The sequence below is a fragment of the Paecilomyces variotii genome (genome assembly GCF_004022145.1).
Source record: "Paecilomyces variotii strain CBS 101075 chromosome Unknown C8Q69scaffold_6, whole genome shotgun sequence".
NCBI classification, from domain to species: domain Eukaryota; kingdom Fungi; phylum Ascomycota; class Eurotiomycetes; order Eurotiales; family Thermoascaceae; genus Paecilomyces; species Paecilomyces variotii.
Window position 1 is genome coordinate 606,347 of NW_021167145.1, and position 14,767 is coordinate 621,113.

The following is a 14,767-nucleotide window of genomic DNA, read 5'->3' on the forward strand; positions in this document are numbered from 1 at the left end:
CATCATCCTCTTTCTCTTTTTTTCCCCGAAAACACGGTTGCACCACGCGCTAGAGTTGTCGAATCTACCACAAGTGTAGTGCCCGACGACAAGAGGGGCCAGAGAGACGATGGACGAGCGATTGGAAGTGTAGAGAATAGAAACAGCGGACAGAGCTTACCCATCTTGGAGGCGGTTCAACGTATGCTTTTCTAACGAGCGGAGGAGGAAGGAGAGAGTCGGGCAGTCGTGGTGGACGTGGAATGAATTTCCCCTGTTTGGCGTTGCACCTGCCGTGTCAGTCACTGGTGTTTCTCCTCTGGACTGTCAAGTACAAGCAATCTCCCGCAAATCAGAGGGGGAATGAAAAGATTCGATGAGATCAACCATGCGTATGGACGGATTTCTCGCAGACGCCAAAACGTAGTGGTAGACGTGTTGTTGCGAGGCGGAAACTCAAGAGACCAGATTGGATTTCGCGTACCTTTCGGAGTTGTCCTGAACCCAAGGGTAAAAAAGGGTGAACGACAATTCAAACCGACCACGAGCAACGAACGAAGGCGACTGGACCGCGCGTCAAAAGAACAAAAAAACAATCTCAAGCACCGCTCGGGATGTGCGCGTGGCAGATTGACGGGACGGTGAAGGGTAAAGGGAACGAGAGAAGGAGAACAGGGGCAGTCTGGACGACGGGTTGAGGAACGACTAGAGCAGTACGGCCGCTGCGGAGGGAGAGAGTAGTGGGTGGAGGAGAAGAGAGGATCGGGGACGAAGGTGTGCTTGGGGATCCTTGGGTCCGCCCGGCTTTGGCTTTAGCTTTTGCTGCTTAGTCGAGGCTAGACTAGCTATCTAGACTGGAAGAGCAAACGAGTCTGGCTTGAGCTTTCAGGGTGAACGCGAGAGAGAGAGAGAGAAAGGGGCACTTTGGGACCGTTCGAGTTGGCGTGTGCTTTTTTGGGGGGGGAAGCAATGAGACAGAGAGAGAGAGAGAGAGCCTCAGAAGGGAACCGAAGAGACCACGCTTGCACGGAGAACTAACTAACCAAGCGTCCCTCACCCTGGGACCGCAAGGAGATTAACTGGCTCTGTTTACTCGTATCTAGTCTCGTGGATAGATGGATTATTCTGGCCTGTCAGTCTCTCACCTGCCAAACCAGACAGATACTAAAGGGAAGTCAGGGATGGGATACGATCGGATTATCCAACAGCTCGCTATCAAATGAGAATTGGACTGTGTGAACGGAGAGTATGGACAACCATCTCTTTTTCTCTTCTCCCCCGCCTGTGGAATGTACTTATGCGCAGCCAATCCACTGGCACGTCGGCACTGCCAATCGACCATGACCATGGCGATTTCATCCCTTCTGGCCCCTCTTCAAGCAATGTCAAAAGCTGGTTGTGTATTCTATTCTACTTGTTCTGCGCATGCTTTTCGGGGGTGAGAATAATAATACTACTCCGTCGACGAGACCAGCCAGAATCAATTAGTTACTCTAAATTACTCTAAATAAATCATGAATTACCAGCTAGAACCAAACCGGCTCTATCTACCATAATAATGATAGAGTCCGTCCTGACTTCGCTCCATCTCCATCTCAGGGGAAAAATAATCGCCAGGGGTAAACATCGCAGCAATTTGGGTCTGGATGGGCTTGCGGCCAATCGCGACCGTCACGCCGCCGGACCTAAGCAGGATGGAGCCATGGCTCACGACGATCAACGTTCGACCGGCCGAACTGTGGAAAAATGTGGAAAATCATATGAAAACAGTTCAGCTAAACTAGACTAGACTGGTAACTGATTTAAGTTATTATGGTATTGTTCTTCTTCTTTGACTGGAAGAAAAGTCTTGTTAATTGGCTATTATCGCCTCAACGGCGGGTTAGTTAACTATATCTTTCTTTCTTTCTTTCTGGCTCCATACATAATGACACATACAACACTGCGGTTATGCGTGTCAGACAAACAGCTGTGCATGATCGTACAGATAGATCTGATACTCCCAAACACCCACCACCACCTGCCACCTGCGACATACTCCGTACAGTACTCTCTTCATCCTTTTTCCTCCCTCTCTCTCCCTCCCTCTTCCTGATAGAACGTATTGCCCAGTCCCATAAGACCAAGACACCCAAGCAGCAAGTTAAAAATCAAAAACGACTTCCCCATCTTGAAACACGTCCCCGATGATGATCAACAAATATTTTTTAGAGCAAGCTCGTGAGCTGTGCTTTTCGGGAATGGCCCGTCCGTTCCCACGCCAGGAGGAATGTGGGCCGCACTGGGTAATTAGAGTCGAGGACGGAGTACAGTAGTATTTTTGGCAACCTTGGCTTTTTGCATGCCAGTGTCCAGACTCTAGACCCTTAGGGTAACTAGAGCATTCACCCGTGGACTACTTACTGAATCTTCACGTAACAGTTAGACTACTAAATACTTTTACTTTCTTGAAATACCATGGTATAGTACGGAGTACAATAGGCACCACCTACATCATACATGGGTAACATAAGTACCTAGGTACTCCGTATATATCTCCTATTTAGTTCAACCCTGTCCGCGACGGATGAATATTCGCAATATAGATATTCTCCCAGCTGATCTTCGCGTAAAGACTTCGGACGCGTTCTTCACCACCCGTAGTTAAAACACTACTTGTACTACTAACTAGAGTACTCTAAATAGTTAAATGGTGTCATGGAGGAATAATCGCGAACCGGTGTTAGGTCACTAAGTAAAGAATTCGGGTTCCAGATCGCCCGAGTTAAGTATGTGGTGGAACCGGTTTCCCTTCCAATCCACTTCCACGTCCACTTGCCGGGCTGGTGCGCGCTCTGGCTACGTAAGGTGATTAAAATAACTACATACTGTACTCTATCTACTGTTGAGAGAGCACCTTCAGTAAAATTCCTGGGGGGAAAGATGTCGGTGACCATAACTATAAACTAACTGCTGTACTTACTGCGCTCATATATATTTTGGGATCTGGTCTCTTTAGGAGGAGCTGGGTGAATTGAATGGACCGGGAAACGGGGATTTCTAGCCAAATTCTTCATTCTTCTAATGGCATATTACATACAATCAAGTGGAATAGGCCTCGATCCTGCACGTGTCCACTTACTTGTCTTGAGCACAACTGTTTCCCCACAGTTCATGGGCTAGCCCAGGTTGGAACGCTCGGGAAGAAGGAGAGTACTAATGATATCGACTAATAATAATTAGAATTTTTTGGAATCCAAACGGTCATAAGTTAATACAGCCAGATCAGTTTCGGTCCCTTGATAGTACAAAAATAGAAGGAAGAGCGAGAACATAAGGTATTGAGAACACCAGAACCAAGAAAAAAAAAGGACGCTATGTGCCATTCTCCCCTTCCCCAGAGTAGTCATGGCCCAGTTTTTATGCATGCATCACTGTCGCACTGCGCTCGCGCAGAGCATTTAAATCCACGTTCATCATTCCTCCTGGCTTCATTTACCAGTCTTGCTCTTCTTCTTGGGACGCTCGTCTTCGTCGTCGTCCGAGGCGTTATCCTCTGCGCCGGAAGCGTCCTCCATCTCCGCGTCACTACCGCTGCCGCCGCTGCTCTCGTGAGCAGAGTCGTACTCTTCTGCCACATCAGACTCTGAGGAGGCCTCGAAGTCCTCATCCACAGACTCCTCGTCTTCATCGGCCGAGCCACGGTCGGCGCGTCCGCCTTCGTCGTCACTGGAGGCCATCATCTCATCATTATCCAGAGCGGCCGCCAGGAGTGCAGAAGACTGGAACAATCCGTCAGTATGCATACATCAATAGAAACATAAGGCAAACTCACATCATCCGTCATCTCGTTCTTGAACCGGATGTTCTTGGCCTTGAAGAATTCCTCCAGAGGCTGCTGCTCCTCACTATGGGTGCATTAGTAAACGGACGGCTGAAATGAATTTCACAAAGACGTACCGGTTGATGTTGCTGAATTGATGCTCGCCCATTCCACCCTTCAATGTCATCGTGATATCGAAGGTTCTGCTGGCCGACACGGCACCACCAACACGTGACATTGTAATTACGGCAATATTCTCGATCTGGACGTATGTGGCCGGCTTGGGAACGAACATGAAACTCTTGTCCAGGCAGAACAGGAGACCTTCATTCGCCTTGATCGAGCACTTGACTCCGCTGTGTCCGTGGTGGCTGACGAAGTCTTTGGATGGCATGATGACCTTCTTGCCCGAAAGACCACGGAAGATCTTCGTGATCACCTGGTGGATAGGCTCCTCATAGCGAGGCTCCAGCTTGTCCTTGTATCGAGTCTCAAGGAGCTCCCTAAAACACGGTCAGTAACGTATCGAGTAGACACAGTTCGTCGAATACATACTGGGTCATATTGAGTTCTATGCTGATTTCCTCGTCCAGCTTCAGCTGCATGACAAGGAAAGGATATCTCGTTTGACCCTGACGGAGCGGAGGGTCGAGACCCAGGACGATAAGCGTATGGGTGTCGTCGTTCTTGGGTAGTAGGAAGAACTTCTTGATCGAAGCATACTGGATCTTGTAGTCGTACGTCTTTCCACGTAACCGGAAAGAGGACTCGTACATATCGATATCGAACCGACCTCTGCACACTCTTTGTTATCATCTGAGCCCATATATAAGCGCTGATATAATGCATACCTTGGAGTAAGATGTAGCACATCCAGGAAAGTGGCGAACGTGTCACCGGCCACATCTCCAATCTCAGCTTTGTCCATGAGGGTCTCATAGAAGAGATTGGCCGCATTCTGCTCTTCTTCCTCTCCCTCGTTCTCCTCGTCTCCCTCCTTTTCCTTCTTGACAACCGTGCCTGGGATATAGAATCTCATTTCTACGAGTTCATCCGCGCCAGCACCAGCCTTCCGACCACGGTTCTTTGTGCTCCCATCTGGCCGGCCATTCGCACCGTTTGCATGGCCATCTGTGGGAAGAGCAAATTCGACCGCCACTTCGTTCTTTCCAGCCAGATTGGTGTTGGAGATCTCAGTGTATGGGATTTCGAACGCGGGACGGTTCTGCACGTTGAATGCCAGCTCTGCCTTGGTGAACTCTGCCTTACCCCAGTTCCATCCGCGGAGGGCGTGCTCGCGGCTCTCGACGTTGATGCCGTACCAGATCCTGAACGCTTTGCTAACTCGCTCGAAATCCTATTGTTTCAAAAGGGCCTTCGTCAGCCACGTTGCAATACGTCCCAGCATTCACGGCTAGGTAGAGAACGCACCTCTTGTTCGAAACCATCTAGCTGAATGACACCAGAAGTCCGCGACAGGATCTTCAGCTCATATCCCTTCGCCGCTCGGCTCCATTGCGCCGCACCGATGTTGCTGCTGTCCAGGGTAAACGTATCACCTCCGCCTGACGGCTTCCATCCCAGACCACTTTCTGCCAGCTTGCATTTTCCTGGGTTTTTTGACAGGTCCAGGTAGATATTATCGAAGCTCTCCCTGCAACGAGTATTAGCCACAGAGTCGAAATGATCGCAAATACCAGGAGCTTGCTCACATGTTGGAGATGGCGCTGCGTGATGAACGGTCGGTCAAGGGAAATGCAACGCGACTCGAAACTGACTGATGGCTTCAGACAGAGGTATAAGAAGTGATTCGAGCGCAAATGTCGAACTGCTGAGAGCTATCCGCAAAGCTCTTGATCAATTTCTGGAGTTTCGCGTAGAGCGCGCGGCTGTCGACCTCTCACGCGGCGCGGCAAGGAGGAAGTGGGCCCGCCACTTCATTGCAGAATCTGGTCTAGCGTGCCAAGACTGTTGAAGCTCTCAATCTACAGTTACAACCTGAGGCAGCGTCAAGACGGTCCCAGGCAGGTTAGAACCATAGTAACACAAGAATAAAAATCCCTTGAGGTAGTGTGGTCTCCTAGTTCCTTCGACCAGATCCAGATTCCTGAAGACATCAAACAACTCCTGGTACGTATTATTACTGAGAGTTCCAACTCTAAGGTAAATAACGCAAGAGGCTATTTACGGCTCGTATCTTTTATCCGAAAAGGCAGTCGACTTTTAGAAACCCTCGTGTTTTACGAAGATATAGTTATTCTAGAGAATATCCTATTTGAGAGATTTCCAATACGATTCCCAAAAATAAGGCTTCTAATAGAGTATAGCCACGGTATTAGTATTGCCAAAGGCCAGTACTTACAGGCGATACGACGGCTCCTTTTAGATAGTGTTTCGATACCGAGCTATACCGGTAGATAAAAAATAGAGATACGACCTTTTGTCTATATAGAATTGATTGACGGTGACATATTATAAGAAGGATAGGATTTACTATTAGGTGTCGTTCGATCAAGTACAATATGTAAAGAAGTTCGCGATTTATTGTCTTTACGTCGACTTCAGAAACTACCAGGTGAGAACTTTATCAGTAGGCATTGCAAAGTCATTATGGTATAATATAATATAGTTGTTTAAGTTTTATCTAGGACGAGTAGGTGGCTAGCCACTTTCTGACGTGATCTTTCTTAGTTTTGAAGCTGGACCTTTCTGGCAGTGAAGGTTTTTAGATAAGTAGTTCTCTGAATTATTACCAGAGCAAACGTTTACGGATACTATTTTCGATGATCCTGTTTATTTAGATCTCGCAGATAATTTATGTTTTATGCATAGTAATCTCAAACCTAGTAATGTTCTAATTCCCTCCAGCGAAACTCTTTATATTCTCGCCCTTATAAAAATTTATCAATCCGGTTGGTTGCTAATAGTGGGTATATTACAAGGCTCTCTTAATTTATCCTATTGGAGATTAGTAGGAGATATTCTATATTCCTGTATTTCTGGAACCATAGCCGAATTTTTCTTTTTTTTCTTTTTTTTTTTTCAAGGCTTACTTTTTCTCCACTGGTGCTTTTGGTTGTCAAGGGAGAGAAACCGGTCAAGGCTCAAGCTATCTCTCCGTCCGTTATCAATCCAACGCCAAGCATCAACCCATCGTTGGATAGATAGTTCGAGTTCTGCCGCTTTCTATCGGAACTTCCGGATTGCCTTGTATGTTTCTTGCTGCCTCTTGAAACATGTCTTGCCGTTAGAACATGCTAGCACCACGGCCCTATGGCAGTATGACTTGGCTTCCCCTCTAGCAGAGTGGCTAAGTGGAGGCTAGTTCTCTCAAGTCTCGCTCACTATTGATTAAGGCGACCAATCTAGAAGAGAAAGCAAAAGAAAAAAGCCTGGACCCCGCAGCGAAAGTCGAGCACGTATCTCAAGGCTATCAGATCTTCGACATCTTTGTGGTTCTAATATTAGCATCATAGATGTACTGGTACAGTACCAGTATCTCTGTGCGTTAGTTAGTTGCTGAAGTACGAGGACGTAGGCTAAATGTCCACACTGGTGGACATTTTTGATGTGCGTTCTTTACAAAGATACCCACGGGATCAATTTCACGGTCCAATGTTCGGTAGTTGGGTTAGTGAGGTTGACAGACTGCAGTGCGTCGAGTTATCCTGCTTTTCTGTATGTCTAGAATCTCGAGGACCCGTCGCACAACAACAATCGCCTAAAACAGTATAATGGTAGCGAGATGACATCAAACTGGAACCGCGAGACGATCATTTCCGTCTAGCCACAGCCTCCAAATACGTACTCTACGGGTTCTGCTCAAAATCATTCGAGAATAGTTAATAGAGAATTCCCGTAATATGGTACAGGCGGACGCAGATATAACTAGTACCATACGGCCACCCCGAGCACGCTGAGTCGCGACTGATGGCAAAAAAAAAAGGCTCTCACATTGCGCCGTGCACTGCCATGGAGGGGTTCCGTGTTGCATCGACGATCATTCATTCCGGGTCCTCACCCTGAAAGAGAGAGGGTCGCGAGAGCGCGTCTGTTATCGAAGACCCTCGATAGCATACCTCAATTATGCATATCCAAGACCCAGGATGGCGGGAGATCTTATCGATAGTCCACCACACATGCCAGCGTCAGTTATCGCAGAATAATTTCGAAGAATTAGAGTATTTCTTGGTATTTATGGTATTATCTCAAGCCACGAGCGATGATGCCACATGAGACACCAACGCAACCACGGGTCGCGCTTGCCCGCATTCCGTCCCGAGGCGGAACCCGCTGTGAAATAATGGACTGGTCTGATTTGCCCGGTGACAAGTAAATCCTGCCTTGGTCCCTGACGGTGGGTGGTCGCGAGGTCGCGAGGCGGCGTCTCGCGAGGTGGCGAGGTTTTTGTTACCAGTTAGATTACTAGTAAATACGAGTGTATTAAAAATGAATATATATTAATAGGGAATAAAATCAAAATAAAGCGGCGGGGTGGTAAGTACAGGTAAAGGGATCTCGCGGGGCGGAAGAGGGAAGGCTGTGGAGGGGAGACGGAGAATGACGAAAGGGACTAATAGAAGGAAAATAGTGAGGGAGAAAGGTACAAGAGACCACCCCGCGAGACCAGGAAATACTGTAGATCTGTATGTAAAAGAAGCAAGACAGGCGAGGAGGGCGACTACAGAAAGCGGGAGGGACGAAGAAGAGGGAATGGGGGGAAGAAAGATTAAAGAAGAAATAGTGAAGAATAGGAAGAGGTAGAAAGAGAGTAGAAGTGAGATAGAGAGGAGGGACGAGAAGGGAAGAGAGGAAGGGAGAAGGAAGAGGAAAGAGAGGCGCGCGGGGGGGCGAGAGAGATAGGAGAAAGAGAAAGGAGAAGGAGAAGGGGAAAGGGAAAAAAGAAGAGAGAGGAGAAGGGAGAGGAAGAGAAGGGAAACGGGAAAGAGGAGAAGAAAAAGAAAAGAGAGGAGGACGAGGAAAGAGGAAAAGAAGGGAAAGAAAAAGGAGAAAAAGGGAAAAGGAAGAGGAGGAAAAGGAGAAAGAGGATAGAGGAGGGAAGGAGGAGGAAAGAGAAGAGGGGAAAAGGGTAGGAGGGAAGGAGGAGGAGGGAGAGCGACGGGAAGAGGAAAAAAAGAGGAGGGGGAGGGGAAGGAGAGGAAGAAGGGGAAACGCGAGAAGAGGGAGGAAAAAAAAGAAAGAAGGAGAGGTCGGGGAGAAGGAGGAAAGAGGAAGAGAGGGAAAAGAGGAGTAAAGAGAAGAGAAAAAAGAAAAGAAGAAGAGGTAGGGGGAGAAGGAGAAGAAGGAAGAAAGATGAAGGAAAGAAAAGAAAAGAAATAAAAGAAATAGAGGCTGTGAGAATGGAGGAAAGATGAAGAGAAATTGAAAAGGTAGGAAGGAAATTAGGAATGAGAGATATGGGATCAAATAAAGAGAAATAAATATATATCCAGTTGTAGTTTAATTTATATAAAAAGTAACTATATAATATAGAATAAAATAAATTAAATAATGATACTATTTATGTAAATAATAATATAGTTTAATCTGTTATTTAATATAATTTATTATTATTGATATTATTTTAATGATTTTACTGTTAGTATTACTTTTTAGTATTTTATATTAAATATTAAAGTTTAAATTATTATTAAATTATATATTATTCTTGTTTAAATTTAAATTATAATATACTTTAATATTTATATTATCTATATAAGAAAAAAAAAAAGAGAGAATATATTTAATCTTAAAGTATTATTAATTATACTTAATATAATTAAATATTATTAGTAAAATACTAATATATTAAATAATACTAATATATTAATAAATATTAATATATATTAATAATCTATTATTTAATATTTATTAAAAAATATTAAATATTATTAGTAAATCCAGATTTATTTAGTAGCACTAATAGCCTGTATTTGCTTAATTTTAATACAGATCTAACAGTTATTTACTTAGTCTCGCGGGGTGGTATAATAGTAATTTATAACTAAGCTATTTTAATAGTAATTAGACTTTATTAATAAAACTAGTAATATTTAGTATAAAATACAAAAATTACAATCTTACCGCCCCGCGAGATAAGATTTACCTGTACTTACCACCCCGCGAGATTTAAAAATTTTAGATTTTATTCTCTATTAGTATATATTAGTATAATTTTAATATAAAATAATAATTTACCAGTAACCTACTGGTAACAAAAACCTCGCGACCTCGCGAGACGCCACCTCGCGACCTCGCGACCCATATAACCGAGTCCCTGACACTTTGTTCTCTTAGTGGCGGCCCGGTCACCGCGAAACCGTACGCCGTATAGAATACGTACCGGTACATACAGACAGAACTGAGTCCTGACAGACTAAGAGTGACACAGCGAGATCCTGACTGAACACCCAAAAGCCCCCCTTGCCATGTCATTCCCTTGGTCCATCCAACTTCGCACATTCATTCGTTGACCTCCTGTTTTTTCTATGCACCCTGTATCGATATCATTCTTTGCGACTAACAGGGTCTCTCTCCTGTCTTCCTTCTTTTCCATTCGTTTTTCGTTGTCATCCGTTCGTTCTCCTTTTTTCCACGCGTCGACGTGGACAGGCTGCGCCCCCTCCGCCTGTCCTCTGCATCTCTCTTTGTCATAATCATACAAATCAACCTTTAATACCGTGGATCGAGACGGAGCATCTTTGTCGTCGCGCCCTGGACAATGAGGGCATCCTCACTGTTTGGGCCCGCGGCGGCTGGCTGGTCGACCATCGCTAGATTCTGGCCGCTCCTGATCCCGCACTCGTCGAGCGTCCTCGCCCTGAGCTTCAACACCGTGCCGCTTCCACAGCTTGATCTATCGTCTTTGGGAAGAGTCGTCCTGACCGGAGACTTCGACGCCATTTCGCTGTATTCCTATGAGCAGCAGTCTGAGACGCCTGCTCTCACCAATGGCTCCCAGTCCCTGCTGACCCAGCTGCCAAACGGGGCGCTGGCCACTCTGTCGACCGCTGATGCCGATATCCTTGCGATGTGCCCGCTGTCTACGGATGCGAACTCAAAAGTTGTCGTGGGAGGGAATTTCACGAGTTTAGGTGACGTCGAGGCCCAGGGGATTGCCTTGTTTGACCCAACTTCAAGCAAGGTGACCGCTCTGCCGGGACTCAATGGCTCGGTGTCCGCCTTACTGTGCGATCAAAGTTCCGGTACGGTCTATGTCGGCGGTGACTTTGAGAGTCACAATTCCTCGAACGCCATCGCGTGGAGCGCGAAGAGCGGGTGGCAGAGTCTGTCGTTTGGCGGATTCAATGGCCCCGTGCGATCGATCCTGAAAACCGACAACGGCCACATCGTCTTTGGAGGCTCTTTCCAAGGTCTCGGCAATGACACCACCATTCCCCAGAACAAAAGCGAACAGATCATTAATCTGCAGGACGCACGAATTACCAGCGACGCACAGTCACCAACCCAAGGGTTTATTGACCCGCAAAATGTCATCTGCAAGACGAATGATCAAGATAGCGCTGGAAATACGTGGTTGCTGGACGATTATTCTCCTGGCTTTTGGCGAGCGGACATGAACTTTACCTATCAACCGACCAAGCTCCGCTTGTACAACACCCACCTGGACGGAAGGGGCACCAAAGCATTCAGATTCACAGCACTTCCGGACACGGGAATCATGAATCTGACATACACTGACCCCAGCTCTGGCAAGGATGCATTCTGCGATGCCTCATGCCCACTGTCTGACGATAAGAGTGAGAAATACCGCGATTTCCGTTTTGTCAATTCTGTCGGCATGCAGGGCTTTATGCTGGAGATCTTAGATTGGTACGGACAAGGCGCTGGCCTAGACGGTATTGAGCTGTTCCAGGATGGTGAGTATTCGGACCTCTTTTGCAACCCTGGAGTCTCTTTCCCACTAATAGTCCTCTAGAGATCTATGCCTACGCCGTCAATGATTTCAACGAACCGCCATGCGCAAATCTCAAGTTTGGTTCCACGGCTACCACGACGGGTGAATGGACAGTCACACCAGCTGGCCAGACCGCATCGGACTACTTGAGCGCCCGAGTGAGCGCCTCAAATGCCGGTAGCACCTCTGTTACTCTTAAGCCGGACATCAAGCAATCGGGAAATTACACCGTGAGGTTGTTCACTCCTGGATGTATTCAGGATAACACATGCAGTTCTCGCGGAATAGTCAACGTCACGGCCACATTCGCTACAGGCACTGAAGCTTCGGCCCCTATTCAGACACTGATCTATCAGACAAATAACTACGAGAAATACGACACTATTTACACCGGATATGTGGATGCTAGCAGCAGTGATTTCCGCACCAGCGTAACATTGACTCCGGCCAGTGGTCAGGGTGACCTCGATGTTGTGGCCTCCCGCGTTCAGTACCAGCTCATCTCAGCGAATGGTAGCTTGAGTGGTGGCTCGAGCGGTGGCTTTAATGCTCTGTACGATTACGACCCCACTGAGAAGACCGTCAGCAAGTCTACCATTGATGAGGCGGGTAACAATCTGGACGAAGGCGCTCTGATAACTAGCCTCGCAACTCATGATGGTGTCATCTACGCCGCAGGCAACTTCTCGACGACTGCATACAAGAACATCATGTCTGTCTCCGATGGAAATGGGACATCATTGCCGGACGGCGGCTTGAATTCTGAAGTGAATGCCCTTCTGTCTCTGGATGAATTCTTGTATGTTGGTGGCAATTTCACGGACACCGCAACCGGCTCAAATGGAGACCTCAAGGGAATTGCAGCATACTCGTATTCTTCCAAGTCGTGGTCTCCCCTGGGTGCTGGTGTCAATGGCCACGTCACATCTGTCGTTGCCCTTACATTGAATGTGTCCACGAGCACTGCTGAAACCACAGTTGCCGTCAGTGGTGACTTTGACCAGATCCTCGGTTTCGGCGATAACTCTTCGCTCCCAGCATCAGGCTTCGCTGTGTGGGTTCCTTCGAAGAAGAACTGGTTGCAGAACTTGGACGTCTATCAGATGTCCTTTGACGGTCAACTAAGCGCTTCAGCCCTTGTGGGCAACACCAGCATCCTTGCAGGAAACCTTGCCTCCGGCGGAATCTCCGCGAGCGGTGCTGTGTCCCTGACGGACTCTAACAATGTCGCCATCGAACCTCTGCCCATCAAAATCGAGAAACAGACACCATCTGGCTCATCATTGACGAAGAGAGATGTTGGCGGTCAAAGCTTCAGTGGCGTAGTTACCGGTGTTTTCGACAAGAACAATGGCCGCAATCTCACCCTCCTCGGTGGAAGCTTCTCTGCTGAAGCTACCGATGGCTCGACCATTCAGAACGTTCTCATCTTGGACGGCGGGCATGATAACAAGGTTACCGGTTTGCCATCTGGAGTCGATGGCAATTCGACCATTCTTACCATGGAGGTTGAAGGCGACACCCTATATGCGGGTGGAACTATCACCGGAACTGTAGGCAAGACGTCCTTGAATGGCTTCGTAGTCTATGGCCTTTCTAATGGCAGCTTCGCCAGCCCTCATCCTGCTCCACTGAGTGGTAATAATGTGTCGGTCAACTCTATCGCTGCACGCCCGAGCTCCTCGCAAGTCTATGTCGGCGGAGAATTCGACTCAGCTGGCGGGCTGCCCTGCCCCAGCGTCTGCTTCTACGACACATCTGCAAGTTCATGGAGCAGGCCTGGTTTTGGAATTGATGGCGTGGTCTCTACCCTCAAATGGGTCAACAACGACAAGCTGCTTGTCGCCGGCAATCTTACCGTGTCGAACAACCATAGTATGGTCGCGATCTACAACACCAAGGACCAGAGCTGGACCTCAATGAACGGAACCTCCGCCAGCGATATCCCGGGCCCTGTCACTGTCCTTTCTCCGGCCAGCGATGACGTTTCTCAAATCTGGCTGGCTGGCAAGTCTTCCACCAACGGCTCCAGCTTTCTGATCTACTATGATGGCAACAACTTCCATTCCGTGGGCAATGTATTTGGCCAGCAGACAACGATCCGTGATGTCCAGGTGCTGGAGACCAACAAGAATCACGATGATACCGCGTTCCTCAATAATGACCAAATTCTTCTGATCACCGGTCAGCTCGTGCTTCCGGACTTTGGAAACGCATCGGCTGCTATCTTCAACGGCACCTCGGTGACTCCGTTTATTCTCTCAACGACTGGGACGGATGAGCCAGGCAGCATCTCGCAGCTCATCAGCGAGAACAAAAACACGTTTAGCAAGAACAGTAAGTTCATGTTCCCTCCTTCGCGTTTCGATCATTACTAACCTACCTGCACAGGCGGTCACTACTCGAACGGTATCATCGTCTTGGTCTCCTTCTGCTGCGCCCTCGGCTGCGTCTTCTTGATCGTCCTGATTGGCATCGTGCTCAACAAGATCCAGCGTCATCGCCAGGGCTACATTCGTGCCCCGACCAGTGGAACGGACCGGCCCACGAGCATGCGGCGAGTGCCTCCGGAGTATCTTTTCGATTCGCTAAGGGCACGCACCGCGGGTATGCCGGCGGTGTAACCTGCGGAACAGTATCTTGACCGTCCATGTTTGGCGGACCTCGCTTACTGTTTTGAATATTGCGCTTTTGCGCTTTGGGAATGGCGTTCTAGGAAGCAATGGTACTTAATACCCTGTGCTAATGTTTGAAAGCCCTTCGCCCCCTTTTTTGCAACTTCTTTTGCCCCCTCTTCTCATTTCTCTTTATTCCCCGCCGTATCCCATCCGGCCTACGTGCACCATCTTCGGCATGTTACTGCACTGTGTATATTCCAGTGTCTATTGCACATAGTACATACCTCGATGTTCGAGGCTTGTCGATCGCATTTTGTCGCGCACATGGCTGGCTGCCATGGCTTTATCTGTGTGGATGTAAATAACTCGGGGGAAGACCACTGTTAATGATATGGCTAATGGTCCTGAGATGCAATATACTGTTTCTTCATATTCGTCGCAGGCCCTTTT

At 47.7% G+C, this 14,767-nt stretch overlaps 2 protein-coding genes across 2 annotated transcripts; one reads left to right on the plus strand and one right to left on the minus strand.

Annotated features, from left to right (window-relative positions):
• Positions 1-3,072: 3,072 nt before the first annotated feature.
• Positions 3,073-5,753, minus strand: C8Q69DRAFT_418430 (FACT complex subunit pob3). The gene is made up of 7 exons (XM_028628365.1): positions 5,494-5,753; positions 5,213-5,435; positions 4,633-5,138; positions 4,337-4,576; positions 3,919-4,284; positions 3,794-3,866; positions 3,073-3,740 (listed from the first exon to the last, which is right to left on the minus strand). Coding segments are annotated over exons 1-7 (1,701 nt in total). The 5' UTR covers positions 5,496-5,753; the 3' UTR covers positions 3,073-3,449.
• Positions 5,754-10,373: 4,620 nt separating this feature from the next.
• Positions 10,374-14,129, plus strand: C8Q69DRAFT_278626 (putative cellular morphogenesis protein). The gene is made up of 2 exons (XM_028626884.1): positions 10,374-11,661; positions 11,721-14,129. Exons 1-2 carry the CDS (start codon positions 10,503-10,505, stop codon positions 14,075-14,077), a joined length of 3,516 nt encoding a protein of 1,171 aa, XP_028484669.1. The 5' UTR covers positions 10,374-10,502; the 3' UTR covers positions 14,078-14,129.
• The last annotated feature ends 638 nt before the right edge of the window (positions 14,130-14,767 follow it).

Bases quoted from the DNA above. Each gene is read 5' to 3' on its own strand.
- C8Q69DRAFT_418430 (XM_028628365.1), bottom strand. The intron at 5,139-5,212 runs GTGCGTTCTCTA...TTGAAACAATAG, and splicing joins TAGATGGTTTCGAACAAGAG to GATTTCGAGCGAGTTAGCAA. The intron at 4,577-4,632 runs GTATGCATTATA...AAGAGTGTGCAG, and splicing joins GTGCTACATCTTACTCCAAG to AGGTCGGTTCGATATCGATA.
- C8Q69DRAFT_278626 (XM_028626884.1), top strand. From the start codon at position 10,503: ATGAGGGCATCCTCACTGTTTGGGCCCGCGGCGGCTGGCTGGTCGACC. The intron at 11,662-11,720 runs GTGAGTATTCGG...ATAGTCCTCTAG, and splicing joins TATTGAGCTGTTCCAGGATG to AGATCTATGCCTACGCCGTC.